We start from the raw sequence: 18,230 nt of genomic DNA, 5'->3' as shown, positions 1-18,230 counted from the left end.
CTCTCACGGGACCTACAGCATGTCCTGTCAGACTTACACCAGACATGTGGGGCTTGCTTGGCAGTTAGGTTTATTCTCAGAAATGTGCATGGGGAAAGAGTTGGGGTCAGAAGTTAGAAGTCTTGACTCTAGCTCATTTAAATTATCTACTTGGCTCAGAATAAGTCACCCAATACTTGCAGAATTTTGATTTCCTTATCTATAAAATAACAGGCATATGGTTTCTCTCTGGATGTTGAGCAGCTCAGGTAAGAGGAAAATGAATGTGAGAGCATTTGGGATTTGTACAGGTATAACTGGATGATGCTATTAGTCCCAAATAGTGCCATAGTTAGGAGAGCAAGTTTAGAGCTTATCTACATGGTAAGGTCTGCTGAAAAGAATGGTGACGTCTAGAACAGGGTTTACAGTTGGTTGCAAAAGAATGATGCTGGGACTTGTCCACCTATAAGGGGAAGACTGCAGCACGGAAAGCAGAAGGAATTACTAAAGAATGGGGATATTGAATCATAGAATAATTGATGCAGAGGAAGCAAGGATTTTAGCAAGTGTGACACTTGCTGTCACTGTATTTTTCAAATTCTGGGGTCATTACCAAATATTTTAGGAGTTAGCAGACTTGGATAGGTAGCTATACAGGTCGGGAAAAAGAGTAGGGAACCTTTGTTAACTTTGATCTTAATTTAAACAGTGTGGAGAGGCTGTGCTTGTGACTAGAATGGGAGTATGCAGTGTTTCATCTGAATAAATAATGAGAATGCTGAAGTAACTTCTCTAAATCTCTTTGGAATCGTGTGAGATTAGAAAGATTGATCCCATGTCCCATGTCCGATGCCTGAAAGGTAAATGGTCAACCTCCAGAGAGCCTCTGGAGGCTCTGTAGGAGAGGATTTGAAATATATTTATACATAAAAAAGGCAGAGGGGTAGAGGTCCACATGAAGATAGTTATGCCCAAAGTAGATTTAGAAGCAGTTGAATTGAGGGGAGGAGAATGGAGATGAGCAGATGGGCTTGTGTACCTTGGAAGGGTCACGTCACTGGCTCTGTGGGAGGAGGATATTATGTTTGTCAAGGCAAGCCTTCACCAGGACTGGACATCTCTTGAGAAGGGAATGAGCAGTGGCGGTTGCAGATGGCAGTGGTATGTTGACTGTTTTCCCTCCAAATACATGTGTTACCCTGGGCTTGAAGGACTTTTGAAAATAACTAGTGGTAATTATCTGTTTTGGTAATGTTTATGGGGAAACTAACTTCCACTGTTTGTGTTTCTACAAATTTCTGCCTTATTGCAGTTTTCATTTTCTGAACTCAAGTGAAGCAGTTTTATTGGAGCTTGGTGAATTCTGAATGGTGGCTGCTGATCACGTATTTCTTTAACCCAGGCATACTCAGAATTTCCAGCATAAACAATTTGAATAAAACTTAGGATGGGAAACAGAAAAGTCCCTGAATACCTGTAATTCTGATGAACTGGATCCCATTTTGGGTTCCAGCTCTTTTGGCTCCATTTTTGAAACCTTCTCTTTCTTGGCTTCAACTCCACATCTATCACTCCCAACCTCATTTGGCCACACTTCCCCACCCAAGTTTCGGTACATTCCACCTCATTTTGGATGCTCCCACAGAGAATGAGAGCTGAGTTGAACTACTGGGAGTAAGTGAGGACCTTGGCAATAACTCAAGATAAAGTCAACCTTTGGAACTCATTCCCAAACCTTCTGAGCTATGGCTCTTTTTTGCTTTTTCTACTTCTTAGCTTGGCTACCTTTCAGGATCCTAGTGCCCTCATTCTGTTGTTTAGTTCTTTCTGATGCTCCTTGGATTTCTCCTTGGAAATATACAGTGTTCCAGAATGATCTCACAATTTTCTATCCTTTGACCTTCTCCCTTCTCCCTTCCCCCCAATCAAACCCACATTTCCTTTGTGTGGATTAGGTGAATCAGATTGTTTTCCTAATACAGAGCCTGATAGCAAGATCCCCTCTCCCCTTTCTAAGATCATGTTTGTTTTTTAACTCAAACAAATCCCTAATCAGTGGATTTCAGATAGTATTGGGGAGATACTTTTAGTCAGTGATGACCTTTCATTTATGACCACACAGACTACCTTATGTATAGGTCTGATTCTGAAAGATGGCAGAAGATACTGTATTTATAACTTGTTCAATTGACTTCTTGGTCCCAAAGAAGGGTAAACAAATTGGCAAGAGCAGGAGTTATTGTAAAGCTCCTAGATGTGTGATTTTTTTTTTCCTCCTCCAGCAAGAGGAGTTCCATTGCTCAGATGTTCTAAGCATCCCAAAGGATAGCTGTGTTCTTGTCCAGGCTTCCAGTGAAGTGGACAGACATTGTGACAGTGGTCTCTCTTGTCAAAGTGACTCCACTTTTTAAACATATAAAAAGACTGAACCTGAAGGTTCAAAGCAGCAAATTGATAGAGCAGGAAACTTGCCATAGACTAACTGAAATAGGGGCCGAAAAACAGTAACCTTCAAGACAAGGTGTGGAAAGAGATATTTATGGTTCTTACCTTCTAAAACACTTTGGCCAGAGATGTGGAATAGTAGACACCTTGAAAGGAGTATACTAGAAGTTTCCTGCTTCCTCCTCCTTACAATTTATAGCATAATCGTAATTTATAAATATCCTGAAATATGACAGATTGATTTTGCTATACAGTTGATCCTTGAACAATGGGGTGAGGTGGGGGTAGGGGGTATTAGGGACGCTGACCCCCATGGAGTTGAAAAATCCACATATAACTTTTGACTCCCCAGAAACTTAACTACCAATACTGTACTATTGACCACAAGCCTTAACAATAGCATACACACTTGATTAAACATATTGTATGTTATATGTACTGTATACAGTATTTTTTTACAATAAAGAAAGCTAGAGAAACGTTACTAAGAAAATCATAAGGAAGAGAAAAAGTGTACTATACTTCATTTATCGAAAAAAATCTGCATATAAGTGGACTTGTGCGTTTCAAACCTGTGTTGTTCAAGGGGCAACTGTATATTTAAAGCTGAAGTTTGGTTATTGCTCAGGTAACATGGTCATCCACTCAAAATTTGAAAAACCTAAAATTGAAAAAAAAATGTTGGGAGCCAGGAAGCTGGAAACCAGTTGGAGGCTGGCTCGGTTCTTTAATTTTTAATTCTGTCCGATCTGTCTGTAATTCTGGTTTTTCTTACTCCCGTTTATGTACCAGTGGGATGTCTAGCACTTTTAGTCTCCTCTTTAGGTACAAAGACAGTCCAGATCCTTTTGCTTGGGACTGAAGACCTTCCCAGTCTGACTTCAAGTTTTTTTCAACCTTTCTTTTTTCAACCTTTCCTTCTGAACCCTGTATTCCAGTCAACTGAAATATTTCTGTTCCTGTCTCAATTTCTAATTGCTACACTTATTTTAAGACCCCTCCCAAATGCCATCTCTCTCCTGAAGCCTTCTCTGATCACTACAGCATCTCTAGTGACTCACACCTACTATTATAGCTATCTCCAGCCCACATACAGCCATCTTTTCAAAATAATGTGCCTTCCTTCCTTTAAACCGTGTTTGAGTGCCAACTATGGGCAAGACATTAGAGCTGGTTATTATGAATTAGATATAAAATCCTGTGTTCAGAAAGTTAATAGTATAATGGGTAGGTAAAACAAGTATATAAATACACGAACCTAAAGAGCCTGGCACATAAAAGTTTTTAAAATATTTGTGAAATTAGGAAAAATAACAAATTCAATGAAGATAAGATTAAGTGCTTTGGAGGGTTTATGTATACCTGGAGTGATGAAAGAAAGTTTCTTGGATGAAGTGTCATCGGAACTAGGCCTTGAAAGTTGAAAAGGGTTTGGAGATTAGCCAGGGAAGAGGTGGAGCTGTGGAAGTGTGGGAAATGGACATTGCAGAGAAAGGCAACAGTGTAAACACAGATGAGAAATTGTGCAGAATGAGTGGAGAACATTTAATTGGTTAGATGAAGCACTCTAGAGAACTCTTGGTTAGATGGAGCACAAATGTATGAAAGGGAGCAGAGGGAAATTAAATTGGGAAACTAAGTAGGGGCTGAGTTACAGGGCTCCTTGACTGATGGCCTCAGCCCTTGGGTTTGTGGTATATTTACTTAAACTCTCATTCTCCACCTACTACCTCCTAAGACAATAACTATAATTTTATCTTGGCTCAGTCAAATTGGATTTGTCATATTCCTTCTTGGAAATCTTCAGCATTTCTAATCTTCTTTATTTATTTATTTGTTCCTTTTGGTCTAAATTCATGGTTTGGGCACCTTCTACCATAGGAATTTCTCCAAAGGAGGAATTTCTCCGCTGAAATGAGAGAACTACCTCTTATTCATAATAAATCCTTCTCCTCTCCCCACTCTCTGAATTTGCATTTGAGTCCAGAGTTTCTTAGTGTTTGAGTCTTTGGACCTATTATTCCTCTCTAGGGAGGTCTAAAAGATGCTGCCGTTCTGATATACTAAAATCGTTTCTAGTGGACAAAATAGCTAATACCATCCCCTAAGGGACCATATTTATTGTTTTCCAAAGTGTGTTCTGAAGAACACCTGTCCCATCAGACACTGATCTCTTGAGAGCATCATTGACAAAAGGTTTGCTCATAACAATAATAGATGTCATTTGTTGAGAACTTTGTGCATTTTATATCCATTTTCTCCTCCAATTAAAGGTTCCATAGCCAAGAATATTTGGGAAAAAAATGGTATATTAAGGTTCTGAGAAGTCTTGCAGTAAATGAATTTGTGTAATATTTTTTAATCCAGCATTTGATATACCTATTTGGGGATTATACTTGTGAAGATTTTGGTGGAATTAGTATTCCATGAAGCTCATTCAAAGAATAGGCTTCTTCCAGGAAAAACTTAGGTAACTTGAACTTTTATGTGTACATTACTCTCAAGAGTTTTAGTGATTTGCATGCCAGTAACAACATCCTTGTTGTAGTACCATGGAGCTGAAAATACACATTTGTGTAGACATTGGACAAAATTGTCTGGCTGCAAGAGCACAATTGCTTGAGGCTATGAACCTGGAAGTTAAAATAGCTGAATATAATGCCAGTTCATTGCTAAATCATTTTCTTCAGCTTTTCTAACTGCTAATTTTGTTAGTAGGTTTAAGAAGAATATATCAGTCATTTCTTAATTGAGAAGGAGCAGAATAAGTTTAGATAGAAGAGAGAAATAAATCATTCACAAATCAAAATGCATTTTGACTTGTTCAGGTGACTCTTGGGAAGCATGGCTGGTGGCCAGTAGGCTGGAGGACAAGGAGTCTCGCAGGCACAGGACATCATTGCACTGGAAAGAGTATATAGACTCTGGGTCAGATAAACCTGGGTTTCAGTTCTGACTTAACTTCACTCTTCTTAGCCTTAGTTTCCTTATCTCTAAAGTAGGGATAATGTTTATGGCATAGCAGTTACAGTGAATTTAAGTGTGACAATGTTTTAAAACGACTAGCACAGTGGTGTAGTGTATGTCTTCAAAAGTGCTAGTTTCTTCTTTCTTTCAAAAGGAAATCATCTATCATGCTTATGTTTTCTGAATGATGTAGGAGTATCAGCAGCAATGATGAGCACTAGGTAATTCTGAACACTGAGTAGGTCACTGGAGGGTGGGGAGCATCAGAAATTTGTGCTGATTAGGCCAAGCCTTGGGGCACCCACTGGTGATCAGACACACTATATATCCATATCCCTGGCAGGTGGCTTTCAGTGGAGTGAAGAGAGTGATCTGGGAGCTATAGAAGGGCAGTGGCTGGACATCTTGGGGCATCAGCATCTGCCCCTCAGGAAAACCTTTGTTAATTCACCAGAACACTGATGAGCACAGAGCACTCACTCTGTTCGGCACTTTGCCAGGCAGTTGGGACCCACACAGAGATATGTCTCAGCCTTAGAGGACCCTAGAGCCCAGTGGAAGGAAATAGACATGTAAATACTAAGTGAAGTAAGGAGTCAAAGGTGCTACGATAAAAGTTTTATAAGGAGTGGCCATGGGGTGGGGGCTCAATGGCAAAGTGGTCAGGTATTCCTGAGGGAGTCAGGAAAGCCTTTAGAGAGAAGGTATTCCCTTGAATCTTCCAGTTATAAGTATGGGTATTAATCATTGCATTTAATTGATAATTGCTTTGCTTTACTAAGTCAAGCACAGAGCAAGGCTATACATCACCCTTTTCAGGGCACAGTTTATGCATGCTCTGTTTTTGTACTGGGTGCCCTTATGAAAAACAGTGTGCAGAGTTCTATTTGAATTGTTCAAAAGTAGCTGAAGGGCTGAAAGCCTGTGGTTTCCGTACGTCAGGCAGGCTGTGCAGCTTGGTACAGATGGCAGGGGTTTTCTTTTTGTACCTAGACCGTTTCCTGACCCTGATGGTGGACCTGGAGCATTCTGGGAGGGCATGAGAGAATTTCCCAGGGTTACTTCTGGCTCCCTGTCTAGGAAGAACCCTGCCTATTTTGATGAAGCTCTCTGGGGCCTGTAATCTATTTCTACCTAAGGAATGGGAGGAATAGCTTGAGTGTGAGAGTTAGTTTTTTGCTTAGAGGCCCAGTGGAGTTCTGACTGGAGTCCCCAGGGGAGCCCAGGGTAGAAAAGTCTTATCAAGAGCATTGAAACAGATGAGCTATTAGGTTGTTCTCTGGTCACTTCCCCCAGAAGATACAGGGAGGGTATCTCCTCCTCTCCATTGAGTGGAGAGCAGCACTTGAGATGAGGTAGCATCTAAACTCCTGGAAATTGGCTGACCTTTTTGTTAGGGAGCTGTATGGTAGAAATTAGGTTGAGGGATGCCTGGGTGGCTCAGTCGGTTAAGTGTCTGCCTTCAGCTCAGGTCATGATCCCAGGGACTCCATCCCACACCGGGTTCCTTGCTCAGCAGGGAGCCTGCTTCTCCCTCTGCCTGCTACTCCCCCTGCTTGTGCTCTCTCTCTCTCTGACAAATAAATAAAATCTTTCAAAAATTAATTTTTAAAAAAAGAAATTAAGTTGAAATGAGATACCAAATATGAATGTACTTTGGAGAATCCAAACCATAATTATTGCTGTTGTGGCTGTTAGTTTTGGTGGTTAATAATAATAAAACAACCCCTTATAGCATGGAAGAGATAAAGATGCCTCACAAACCACAAACTAGTTTATTTGTGATACTGTGGGGCACTCCGGTCATTCTGTGAGGTCTGTGATGCTTAAAATAGAATTGCTGACAGCTGGGGTGGGCCTGAGTTCATTACCAGTACAGCTGAGCTGTTGCAGCTGTATGTCACCTAAGTTTAGCTGACTCATCCTGGCCGTCAGAAGAGCTGCGATGCTGCTGCTTGCTAGGGAGAGCAGTCCTGATGGTTCTGCAGTATTGCTTTTGTGAGTCATGTAGATTGAAAGGATTGTATGACTAGGGAGAGAAAAATGGGAGACCTTCTCCTGAGTAGGAGTTTGAAGGGTATTGAAAAAAGAAAGAGGAAATTGGGGTTAGGGAGGCTAGGCCATGTGCTTTATGGGAAATTCATGGGAAAGAAGACATAGCAGAAAGGGGGTTTTGATCGGGTAGTTTCCTGGGTTAGCCACCAGATTGCACTGTTGACTCTGAACAGTCTGGTTGCTTTGTGGAGCTGTCTTAAGAGGAATAGATGAAAAGGAAGGCACTATGCAGTAGGACGTGCATGTGTTGGATGTTTGTAACCTCAGGAGATGACCAGACAAGGATGAAATGTAGGTGAGATGTTCAAAATGAGCTCAAGATACTATTATTTACTGGTAGGTAAGTGTCTAAATTCTAAATTGTGTCTAAACAGAGAATTCTAGAGCCATAGGGTGGCTTGGTCATGTAAGGAGATTTAAAGCCCTAAGGTTTATGTTAAAAAATTGTTCTTATTAAAGCTATGTGTTTTCTCTTATCCGGTTATTAAAGATACAATAAAAATGCATTTTATATTGAGTTTTTACTTAGAGGCTTTTGGAAATTTTCAAAGAAATTTATTTTTTAGAAAATGATCTTATAGCTTCTTGTCAAAATAAGTGACCCATACTCCATACTCTATTACCTAATTTTTTTTTCCTAGCACTTGGCCTGATCTTATCCCTATTAATGACTCTTAGTTTTAAATAGGATGAAGCTTCAGTTTTTACATGGAACTGTAATTACTTTATTCTTCGTTGATATCAAAATAATCAAACGTCTCTTTTGTGCAATTTAGTCAGAAAGCTTTCAATTCTTTGAACAGCTATTGTTTATATTTACTATACTCCTAACCCCTTAAAGTTAATTTCTACCAGAACAACCCTTTTAGAGCAATAGTAGGAAATAAGCGAGAAAAGGCCTTGATTGGAGTGAAGTTTCTACATTTTGTTCAGTTGGTTCAACCTTGTTATGCCATATTTTGATACATACTAAGAATAAAATATAATAGGGCAGTATTATCCAAAGTGTGGATATTAATAGGTGTTACGAAAAAAAAATTTGGAAATGCTGGATTAAAGCACATTTGAACAGGTTTCTTTCCTGTAGAACTTCTTAGAGCCTTTGATTAAATATACACCAATGGGTGCCATGAAACTCCAAGAAGGAAGAGATAGCCTGTAACTTTTCCTAAACACTGCTTGTCTGGCAGAACATGCCTCCGGACCTGCTGTTCACAGAACACACATTGGGAAACCTTGAAAAGTAAAATGAGTGCTCTCATTACTGTTGATATGATTAATGTTACATTCTTTTAGGTTTCTTGAAGGCTTTTAGAGTTACTATATGGCATAAATTGATATATTAATAGCACCACCTTTATGTTTGGTTTTTGCCTTTATCCTTAAAAAGATTTGCCTTTGAAGATAAGCAATTATGCAAAGAAGATTATAAATTCAGATAATAATTCAGATTATTAATTCTTAAGAATTAAGAAGCAAATAATTCAACCAAAGAATAGGTTTCACAGTCCTCACCAGAGTTTCCATAGGAATACGCAATTAAAAAAGAAACTACGGAAAAACCATTTTTGTCTTTTCTCTCATGAGTGCTTATGGAAGGCAACATTCCATTGGGAGCTGTGGGGTAAGTAAACCTTTCTAGTCAGAGATCATAAGTCTGGGGCCCACAGGATAGATCTGGTCTGCAGTTAGTTTGGTTTAGGTGTACAGTGGCTTTAACATTTGAATTCTTTCTCAACATTTTAAAATCTTGAATTTCACATAAAAATCTGAATTTCTAGCTACTCTTGCAAAATGGAAAAATCTGACAGTACATTCACAAATGATAAGTACTTGATGGAGCTGAAAAGTGTCTGCTTCCTTTAAAAGGAATGTTTTACTCCAGTGTGTCATTGCCTGCGTAACAACTGTTGTCTGAGTGGCTGATAAATTTATGCTACCTGTCCATCCCTATGGACATTTGATTTTGCATAACCCCTGCTCTGAGGACATGGCATGGCTGAAGGGCTACGGGCCGTGCCTCTTTCTAGAGTGACCTTTTTAAGCAAATGTGGACAGGTTTCTCCAGGAAGGGGTGTTGGAATCACTGTCAGGCTCATTTAAGGGTATTTTCACCATGTCTGATGAAGTCCCTATACTCCCAACCCTCAGGATGTTGGGGCTCTTCTTACTCCCCAGAGTATAGCTTATTTGACAACATACTGAAAGAGTTGTTTCATACATACATACAGCGATCTCTATATATGTAAAGGTTGTTTTGCTGGGGGAAGTTTATATCGTATTAGAACAGAGCTCTAATTTCATCCATTCTCAAAAATAATCATTAAAGAAAAGAAGACAGTCAAAAAGCAGTTCTTTTATTTGTATTCCACCCCTTTCTATAGTATATTTGAGTCAGCTTAGAAAGCATGGTATTTAAAAAGTAGAGAAATATCTATATATATAAATAAGGACCAGAAAATATACTCAAAGAGTAAGTCAGAAAGATAAAATATGGATATCAGGCCCTGAGGGCTGAGAATAAACTTAGAAGATGGAGAACGTGCCTTATGTGAGAGTGGGCTTATATTTCAGAGAGAAACCAGAGTGTGCACCAGAGTGCAAACAGCACCACAGTATTACTTTTTGCCTAACTTGTAGAATGTGCTGATGTTGGCCTATGTTGACATTTCTCTGATTCTGTAGTGGTGGGAGCTCTGAGGAGCTATTTTCTGGTGTCAGCTGGGAAATGCAGGTTCTGTGAATAGGGTTTAATAATTACTGTCTTTTGAGTCTTCTTCCTGTATCTTTACTTAATCTACAATACAAGAATAGGCTAAGGGAATGGGTTGTGTGTGATGTAAAGAAGCAAGGGTGGGCAGGAGAAGAGGCAGTAATGAGAGCTCTCAGCGGGAAGGTTTGAGATCTTCTGCAGAGTTCTTTTGAGCAGCCGTAACCTACAGCTATTATAGAAGGCTGCATTTTCTGTACTTCTGATTAAATGAAACCAGAACGCCATGGATACTACTAGGGATTTGTTTTCATTTGTGAAACAAAGTGACCCACAATTAAATTCATTATCATTAAGTGATTGGAATTGCCTTACCAGGTCCTGAAGCTGCCTTAAATTTATCAGGGGTAAGACTGGAAGAAAAGAGTGCTCTGTGTAGAAAAAGATATGTCCTACTTTTTTGTTATTGGTGACATTAGAATCTTTGTTCTTACAGTATGAAGAAATTATGTTTTTAATTAAAAATTTGTAGTGGGCCCTCAAGAAGGGATTTAAAAGTGGTGCTTTATGGTATTGGTGAATCTGCCTTTGTGGTAAATGTCAAGGGAACGGTAATTTAGTCAAACAGACCAGATGTTTCAAGGAAAGAACAAGGATTTTTTTTTTCACATGATAAAGGTGGAGCAAATGCACAAATGTTAGCAGAATTGCAAACAGGTCCATGTTTTCAGGGTCTAGGGAAGAAATAGAGATTTTACTGCTTCTCACTAACTGCTGAAGGCAGTGTCATAAATGGCAAAAGGTTAGGTGGGGGGGGGTGAACTTGGTAGCAATCATAAGGAATGTGTGGACTGTTTCTAACTGAGCAATGCCAGTTCTAGAGTTGATTCAAGGTGTTTTGACACCATAATTGATAGATTTACTACCTTTCAAATGAGAGTACTTCTAGATATAAGTCAAGCCACGTAAGAAATCATCTTATGTGGGTTTTTTGCATTAAGTGTTGACACTTGAGCAATGGGGGAAATGAAGAATTGTGTTGATATTAAGGAAATGAAAATTCAGCTGTTTTGTTTCCTATCCTATTGGTGCGACTGAGAAAGGAGAGGCGTGTTCCCAAAAGATAGACGCTGGTTTTTCTGCTTCCACACCTAGCTCATTTCCCAGAGTACCTGGCCCGCTGAGTGACTGGTCTCAGGCAGTACTGAAGCTCTCCTTTTGGTATGGGAGCCCTTTTGTTGTGGTTTTGTTTTAAACTATTCTTTAATGATTGAGTTAGGAATTGAGAGGAATATGTTTTAAGGTTACGATTCTATGAAATACCTTATTTTTTGTAGGCAGGAAGTCAGAGTACAAGTGAAGAGATATTACCAAATAGAAAGAAGTATGTCCATAAAGATTTCTTTTTCTACTCTTTGCAAAGTCACTTCAATTTCTAGGCTCACCTTTATTTAACCAAACTTGTTTAGGATAATCAGATAAATCAAAAATAGATAATGCTAGGTGCTTCAGTATTTGATATAGCTGGTAATTCCATGCTAACCTGATGAGTGTTGATCTGTGTTAAACCGTATTTCTGAAAGATAAATGTTTCAATTTTAGGGGTTGATAAAAACTTAAAAGCCAGACATATAGATAATTTTAGAAAATATTCCTAATGTTCCTGTTCCCTTTCTTTAGGTGAGCTCTTAAAAAGCTAAGTGCTGAACTGTGACAGGTTATAAACCGTCTATCATGTGTTAAAATGGATCTGATTCAAAACCCCGAGTCTGTCTCTAAAAGACTGCCTTTTTTCAGAACCGTGGTTTCTGAAGGTTTCATGATATATGTCTTAGAGTGTTGAGTAGAGTACCTGTAAGTAGATTCCCCAAGTTCTGTTGAAAGGCACCTAATGCAGATTACACAAATTAATAACTGGATTTTGTTTGGGTTATGTATGTTGTAAAATGCACAAATCAGTGGGTTTGTCTTTAGTCACCTTATTCTCATTTGGGGTTGATGGAAATGAAGTAAGGACCAAGTAAACGACTTTTTTTCAGGTGCAAATTCGACCATGGAACCTAAGTGACAGTGACTTTGTAATGGATGGTTCTCAGCCTTTGGACCCCAGAAAAACTATCTTTGTTGGGGGAGTTCCACGACCCCTTCGAGCTGGTGAGTGGAAATAGTAACACCACAACAAACAAAACCACCAACAACAAAATCCCCAATGTATTTAGTCTTCAATATTTTCTAGATTTCTGCTCAGCTATACACAGTCTCCAAAAATAAGTTTCAATGAGCTAACTCTTTCAGGATTAAACATTTTCTCCCCAAATGCTTTATTTTCTTACGGTACAAGAGTCAGTTTCATTAAACTGTTATTTTGAAAGGATGAATTCTATTCAGTGCTCTCAGCCACACGTATTTTAAAAATAATAACAATACATTTGGCAGTGTGCATTCTCATGCTAGTCAGCATTGTTATGTGTGACAGAAAAAGAAGTCACCCCATCAGAAATCTGTCCAGCGCAGCTGTGTACCCCTCAGTGACAAGCCAAACCACTGCTAGGAATTGTGTCGCTGGGAATCAAACTGAACTCTTCCCAAGTGAAACAGATTCCTGTTTTTCTTATGCACTTTGAAAAATGACTAATGTATTTGAACATCTTTATTACGACTTTTTAAAAGCTTCCCTATTTTTTTCTTTTTTAAGTTTCTTTCCAATGACAAAATAATTGTGGGCTGAGATTGGGCGGAATCATAATTAATTGGGGCATTTGAAGTGATGCTGAGCCAATGACTTCAATATTTAAATCCAAAGATAAATGTAATCAGTTGCTGATCAGCGTACTAACAGTAGAATACAATAAAATTATTTGTAAGAACGAAGTTTTTAAAGTGCTTAAAATAATTGAGTTCATTTTTTCAAAAGTAAGATGAAAAAATAAGGTTATTATTGCCCTGTAGTTGCAAAAGTGCAATGTTCTCTCTGTTATTTGTAAGCAAGCTGACTCAGTTCTACCTAAAGAAGAAAAGAAAAATCAGGGACCATTAAAATCAAGTAGTGAAAAAAAGAATTATAAAAGAATTATAAAAAAGAATTACAGCTAATTGTCTCTGACTTTGATGACTTCTTAGTTCTGAATGTTCGTCAACATTTCTAATGTATTTGTTCAAATCTCAGCTTCAGCGTACTCCTAAAAGATAACCGTAGGCCTATCTAAAGATATATTCATAATTCCATTTTGAAGGACTTTATAACACATTAATTATGATTATGAAGTTTGTAATTTTACAGTTTTTCAGAAAGTCAAATATCTTTAGGTCTTGTTCTCACTCTAATGGAAAACTGTGCCGAGAGGAAGAAAGGCACGCGGCAGAGATGCCTCCCTTTTATCTGCTGTCAGAGAATAGAGTCTGGGAAGGGCTAACGCAAACGTGAACAGCATTATGAGATGAGGGCAAATGTAGCCCTTTGTTTCTAAACTGCTTGTGTTTAAAAAAAAAAAAAAGTGGGTGGGGGCATGGAATATTCCTGTCTTTTTCTAACTGGTGTTATGTTTGGGAGGAGAGAGGGAGAAGAATCTCCTTTGACAGTCTTCTAATCGCATATGTATTCTAAAAGAATGGACAGTCATTGCTAGCATTCTAGTTCTTTTTTTTTTTTTTTTTTTGCAGCGAACTACAAGTACAAATTAGTTTTCAGATTCTAGTCCCTCTCCTTTCTTTTCTAGATGGGGATCCGAAAAAAACAAAATTCTGAAAGAAAAAGTCCCACAGTTCTAAAAATAACAGAACTGGCTTTAACTTTTTATGTCTGTTTTTAAGTCACAGACACAAAAGTTTAGAAACTAAATTCCCTTTTTACTATTATTCACAAGATGCTGCAAGTCCTAGGATTAGACAAGAATTATATTTAGTTGTCTAGTCAGAAATGGGATTTTGTGTTCCCTACCTAGAGAGTATACCTTTATAAGTCTTGAAGTTCTTTTTTTTTTTAAGCTGAGCTAAAGCTTTTTGTTTTAAAATGGTTTTGTTTTACATTTGTGTGGATAGTAATCTACATTCACGTCGTCTAGTGAAAATGTTCCTCCATGCCAACACCTCCCATAAGTGTAGCTAGTTTCTAGATGGCTAAGCAATCGATATTAGCATCTTATCATGTTACTCTCCATCCAAGCCTTCCAGATTGGAATCCATGTAATCTAAACAAAAAGAATTAACATCTGCAGCTTTTATCCATGTGCATAGAATTGGGTTTCTTTGCAACACACTGAGCTTTGTGGACTGGTGTGTGCCTTGGAATAGAAGACTATTTTTAAAGGAATTCATTTTGACTCTGCTAGGCAGTCTTGAATTGAATACAATGCAGTTCACTTGAACAATAAACATTTATTGAGCATCCACGTGTTACTGGCACAGAGCAAGTACACGTCCGTGCCAAACTGAATGAACATCCCACTGTCGTGTTAAACAGGTCATCATCTACAGAGTCAGAGATTTCAGAAGAGAAGAAAACAAGAAATGTATTAATAGAATGCTAACTCAGAAGTAATTGGACACTAAATTATATTCTTCAACACAGTGATTCTCAGATTTGGTTTTTAAATACTTTAGGGCAATTTTTATTACTTCTAGATGGTATTGTGGTCATGAAATTCTGAAAAGTCTTAAAACTATCTAAGGCACTGTATGTAGGGTGATCCTGGACTAGACATGGTTCAATAGTACTCAACAGGTGAGATGTTTAGGTGTCCAGATTGATTTTCACCTCACCCTAGGCCAAAAATTGTCCTTTAACATGTTACAGTGACTGAAATGTTATCACTCAAGAATTATTCCTTTGTATCTTGTGAGGCTTTTTCTCTTTGATATCTTCCCATTGTTAGACAAGGACTATTATCACTAATAAATTATTCTAAATATAGTCCTTATCCTACCAAACAAACACACGAACCCTTCTAAAGAAAGAAGGCAAGCTGTTTTAAGCAATATTGCCCTGGCTAAATTTAAGTTGGTCTTTCCAGTCTTTTTGACAAGACTTCCTTTTTAAAATTCAGGTTAGAAAAAAAAAAAAAAATCATAGGCTTAAAAAATACCTGAAAATGGGAAAATATCAATGGAAAATCTAGATGCTTACCCAAAGTTAGATTGCCTGATTGTTGGTTGCTCTAGGTTAAATAATACACATTCCTATTGTCTCTTGTCCCTCCCTTCCATCGCTCGTCAGTGACAGTGGCAAGTCAAGGGTGGTTTGCCTTGAGTCTCTCGGTGTTCTTCAGGTCTTGTTCTTCCACTCACCACTTCTTCCCACCCTCATCCTAGGAAAGGCTATAGGTAGACTCACCATGCCATCATGTGGCTAAAGTTTACATATTCTTCAGAGAGTCAGTACCAGGAAAGGGGTAGTCTGTCTGGTTCTCTACTTGCTACCACCTGAAAGTACAACAGCATGTTGCCACTCTTTATTCAAGTAATGTAAACAGCATGTCTTCAATTCAGAAATAGCTCTATTGTATTTCCCTGTGGCATTAGGACCTCTCTAGAATGCATCTCTTTGCTCTGAGAGGAAATGAGTGCCAGGCTTAGGGATTATGAGGAGGCCACCAGGAAAAGGTGGAGAATGAAGCATCTGGTTCCTGTATGCTCCCCCAGTTTATAAACATGAGTATTCTGACCCCAGCTTAGACCCTGACCCCAAGAGGCTTAGATATCTAATCTGAGGACTGCCTCAGTGATCAGGCTTTGGGACCCATCCACTTCCAACTTTAATCATGCTTGGAAAACCCTCAGACTTCCTCTCTAATGAGGGACATGTGAGCTGTTCTTCCACTTCATGACTTCCTTCTGACATTTCTTCTAACAGGGTCTTGCAGAACAGATCAGTCTTGAGAGATTGCTTATCTGAGTCCCTGGAGCCCACATTTGCTCATCTTTGGGTCTCCTGCCTTTCCTATTGCTCTCATAATTCTTTTCTGTCTGTTTTTCCCCTACTAATATTCTGTGATGGATCCTGAAAATTTTCTTGTCTGCCTTTTTTCCCCCCTCTATTATGAGGATGGCTTTTCTGGGAGGAAAACAAAACAATAAAAAAAAAAACTTGAGGTAAATATTCAGTGACATGTGGTGTACATTTAGAGAGCATCCTGAATTTTTCTAAGAGCATTTATTTCAGACATTCTGTACAAACATTCTGGTAGTTCATATGTATTAAGAATCACATCCTGATTTGTGATTTAGGAAATAGGAGTATCGTAACCATATCCTTTTTGTTGTTGTTGTTCTGTAAAGTGGTAGCAGGCAGAAATCATACCAGGTTTCTCAGTAGTAGAAGTTTTTTCTTTCACCAAGTCCCATGTTCAGTATGAGTTGTCCCAGATAAACTCCAGATCTGGCACACTGACTTGATTAACTGGATTGTCTTTAGGATATTTTCTAATGCTTGTACTTGCTTGTGTTCTTTTTCCCCCTGAAAAGCTAATGCTCACCCACGATTGATGTCAAACTTTGCCAAACATCATTGGCAGGTTGAGTAACATTAGCATAAAGCCAAAGTAAGACTGGGACGAATTGGTGCTTATGGAGCAGAAACCAGGCCAAGTTAATGTTAAGCAAAAATTTAGGAGTAGAGAGAAGAACACCCTGTGGGCAAAACTAAACATTTGAGCAGCACTCTGTGCTGAGCCGTGTGTTCAGAGCTCTCATGTATGTTTAATCATCATGATAACCTTGTGAGGCTGTCAGTGGTAGACTTTTCATTTTAGTGATAAAGAAGTAGAGTTCAAAGGGGGTGATTGGCCCAGGCTACAATAAGTAAAAATGCCAAGATTTAAACTCAGATTTCCAGAGTTCAAGTATGGATATTCTTTGCACAGAAGAAGGAAGCTTCTTTATCAGGCTGAGATCTGAGATGTTGTCTCAGTAACAGTATTAATAGTCAACTTGGTACCAGTCGGATTTAATCAAGTTAAACATTCAATCTCTCTAACTTAGCTGGTTGTTCATACCACTTATTTGAAAATATTCTTAACTTCCCAACATTTGATGCAGAATGGAACCTTTTGAGCATGTTTCCTCCATTTAAGATGTGTGAACTGCCTTGTGAACAAACTCGGCAATTGTGGAAAACCTAGATAGTCCAGCTTCTAAATTGAATTGTGCTTTCTTTCCGAAGTCCAGACGTCTTCATCCTCCTGAGGTGCCTTATGCTTCTTTCCTGTCTGCTTTGTTCTTATTTCCAAGGGGAAGAAAATCTGGCTTCTAGATTCACAGTTTAGAATCTGGAATGATGAATGTGTTGATATTTCCCTTGGGAGTTCTCATTCCTGCTCTACCCCATTTGGTTCTCATAGTGTCTCAGACTTAGACACTGCCTATGGCTGGCTTTGAAATATAATTAAATGATAGAAACAGGATCCCGGTGTAGGGTAGGATGCAGGAGTCATCATGAGTTTCTCTCTGGTGAACTAAGGTCCCTTTTAGATCTCTGTGAAGATTCAGAAGCAAATCCAAGGATCCATTATTGGGGTTTAGATTCAATTTCAGAGGCATAGTGCCCACAACCCAGAGAAATTTATAGATTTCTATATGCTACACACAACTGCACTATTCGTGTTTCCCTCTCCAGCGGTGGCACGGTGAAGCTCATCACAAGAGCCAATATGTAGATTAGAGTCAGTAGTGTTGCTGATTCATGAGAATCATTCATGAGAAGACTTGAGTTGTCTTAGGAGCACAGAGCATCTCATCCAAAGTACAAAATGCCACTGGATATGGCTACCATACCTGCTCATTTCCACCCCTGTGGTGACCAGACAGATCCTCTGAACACTGTCTGGGTAAGAAGGAAAAAATAGAAAGTGGTCTGACAACTCCTGATGTCCACATGGACTCTGGCTATGCCTGCTGTCACTTCCATCTGTCTGAATTCCAGCCTCCCCCTGTATGCCCTGCTCCGGGCAGCTGCGCTGTCCCTGCCTTCTACAGAGGATGGTTTAGAATGAGGATTCACTGTCAGAGGCTTACTTGGTAGTTTGACTACATTTTCTGAATAAGACACATCCTTGATCAAAGGCTCACATTTCATGAG

General features: G+C 38.9%; 1 protein-coding gene across 14 annotated transcripts in view; it reads left to right on the top strand.

The window, feature by feature from the left end:
* CPEB3 (cytoplasmic polyadenylation element binding protein 3) overlaps nucleotides 1–18,230 on the top strand; it is a 186,615-nt gene that overhangs the window by 138,079 nt on the left and 30,306 nt on the right. For all 14 annotated transcript variants that reach the window (XR_003520390.2, XM_027596641.2, XM_027596639.2 and 11 more), the window contains one exon: nucleotides 12,199–12,313. Coding sequence is in view for 13 of the 14 variants with exons in the window: in XM_027596641.2 (XP_027452442.1) it covers nucleotides 12,199–12,313 (115 nt within the window). In the remaining variant the exon portion in view is untranslated. The remainder of the gene's footprint in view (nucleotides 1–12,198; nucleotides 12,314–18,230) is intronic.

Source organism: Zalophus californianus, chromosome 15 (genome assembly GCF_009762305.2).
Source record: "Zalophus californianus isolate mZalCal1 chromosome 15, mZalCal1.pri.v2, whole genome shotgun sequence".
Taxonomy (NCBI): Eukaryota; Metazoa; Chordata; class Mammalia; order Carnivora; family Otariidae; genus Zalophus; species Zalophus californianus.
This window is presented reverse-complemented; position numbering and strand designations above follow the sequence as displayed.